Below are 2443 nucleotides of genomic sequence, written 5' to 3'. Positions count from 1 at the left end.
GTGAGGGGTGGTGGGGGGAGTGTCCAGCTAGAGAACGATCTGCTCCCTGATTGGTGGATGCCTCGCTGATGAAGACAACGACACTTCCTACTTACTGCTGGTGGAGTCCAGACGTCCGTCTTCTAGAAGGTCTTTCCAAATGTCCTGCCCCATCCCGCTGGGATCAAACTCCGTACAGTGTGACACGCGTGTGCCGGGCTGGGGGAGAAACATACAACCACCATGATGTCATTGTACTGTGATGTCACCAATAACCCCCCCTCATCCAACCGCCCAATGTGATACCGCCAATGACCCCCCCCACCCTAATGACCCCCCCTCATCCAACCGCCCAATGTGATACCGCCAATGACCCCCCCTCATCCAACCGCCCAATGTGATACCGCCAATGACCCCCCCTCATCCAACCGCCCAATGTGATACCGCCAATGACCCCCCCTCATCCAACCGCCCAATGTGATACCGCCAATGACCCCCCCTCATCCAACCGCCCAATGTGATACCGCCAATGACCCCCCCTCATCCAACCGCCCAATGTGATACCGCCAATGACCCCCCCTCATCCAACCGCCCAATGTGATACCGCCAATGACCCCCCCTCATCCAACCGCCCAATGTGATACCGCCAATGACCCCCCCTCATCCAACCGCCCAATGTGATACCGCCAATGACCCCCCCTCATCCAACCGCCCAATGTGATACCGCCAATGACCCCCCCTCATCCAACCGCCCAATGTGATACCGCCAATGACCCCCCCTCATCCAACCGCCCAATGTGATACCGCCAATGACCCCCCCTCATCCAACCGCCCAATGTGATACCGCCAATGACCCCCCCTCATCCAACCGCCCAATGTGATACCGCCAATGACCCCCCCTCATCCAACCGCCCAATGTGATACCGCCAATGACCCCCCCTCATCCAACCGCCCAATGTGATACCGCCAATGACCCCCCCTCATCCAACCGCCCAATGTGATACCGCCAATGACCCCCCCTCATCCAACCGCCCAATGTGATACCGCCAATGACCCCCCCTCATCCAACCGCCCAATGTGATACCGCCAATGACCCCCCCTCATCCAACCGCCCAATGTGATACCGCCAATGACCCCCCCTCATCCAACCGCCCAATGTGATACCGCCAATGACCCCCCCTCATCCAACCGCCCAATGTGATACCGCCAATGACCCCCCCTCATCCAACCGCCCAATGTGATACCGCCAATGACCCCCCCTCATCCAACCGCCCAATGTGATACCGCCAATGACCCCCCCTCATCCAACCGCCCAATGTGATACCGCCAATGACCCCCCCTCATCCAACCGCCCAATGTGATACCGCCAATGACCCCCCCTCATCCAACCGCCCAATGTGATACCGCCAATGACCCCCCCTCATCCAACCGCCCAATGTGATACCGCCAATGACCCCCCCTCATCCAACCGCCCAATGTGATACCGCCAATGACCCCCCCTCATCCAACCGCCCAATGTGATACCGCCAATGACCCCCCCTCATCCAACCGCCCAATGTGATACCGCCAATGACCCCCCCTCATCCAACCGCCCAATGTGATACCGCCAATGACCCCCCCTCATCCAACCGCCCAATGTGATACCGCCAATGACCCCCCCTCATCCAACCGCCCAATGTGATACCGCCAATGACCCCCCCTCATCCAACCGCCCAATGTGATACCGCCAATGACCCCCCCTCATCCAACCGCCCAATGTGATACCGCCAATGACCCCCCCTCATCCAACCGCCCAATGTGATACCGCCAATGACCCCCCCTCATCCAACCGCCCAATGTGATACCGCCAATGACCCCCCCTCATCCAACCGCCCAATGTGATACCGCCAATGACCCCCCCTCATCCAACCGCCCAATGTGATACCGCCAATGACCCCCCCTCATCCAACCGCCCAATGTGATACCGCCAATGACCCCCCCTCATCCAACCGCCCAATGTGATACCGCCAATGACCCCCCCTCATCCAACCGCCCAATGTGATACCGCCAATGACCCCCCCTCATCCAACCGCCAATGTTATTAAATTGCCAATGAGCCCCCTGATCTGACTGACCAATGTAATGCCACCAATACAGAAAGTTTCCATAAAGTGGGGTCTGTGTACACTGTGTAACCTACAGCTATGCCCAGGACCCCCTATCATGTGATCCCTCTTATGTATGACTATGCCCAGGACCCCCATCATGTGATCCCTCTTACGTATGACTATGCCCAGGACCCCCTATCATGTGATCCCTCTTACGTATGACTATGCCCAGGACCCCCTATCATGTGATCCCTCTTACGTATGACTATGCCCAGGACCCCCATCATGTGATCCCTCTTACGTATGACTATGCCCAGGACCCCCATCATGTGATCCCTCTTACGTATGACTATGCCCAGGACCCCCATCATGTGATC

General features: G+C 57.8%; 1 protein-coding gene across 1 annotated transcript in view; it reads right to left on the bottom strand.

Annotated features, from left to right (window-relative positions):
* The window catches only part of LOC108804108 (non-lysosomal glucosylceramidase-like), a gene marked incomplete at its 3' end in the record, with an annotated part of 5095 nt that overhangs the window by 1640 nt on the left and 1012 nt on the right, over positions 1–2443 (bottom strand). The window contains exon 2 of the mRNA XM_018575870.1: positions 96–198. Coding sequence (XP_018431372.1) covers positions 96–198 — 103 coding nt within the window. The remainder of the gene's footprint in view (positions 1–95; positions 199–2443) is intronic.

The sequence above is a fragment of the Nanorana parkeri genome, unplaced genomic scaffold (assembly GCF_000935625.1).
Source record: "Nanorana parkeri isolate BGI_ZX_2015 unplaced genomic scaffold, ASM93562v1 scaffold5202, whole genome shotgun sequence".
Classification (NCBI taxonomy): Eukaryota; Metazoa; Chordata; class Amphibia; order Anura; family Dicroglossidae; genus Nanorana; species Nanorana parkeri.
This window is presented reverse-complemented; position numbering and strand designations above follow the sequence as displayed.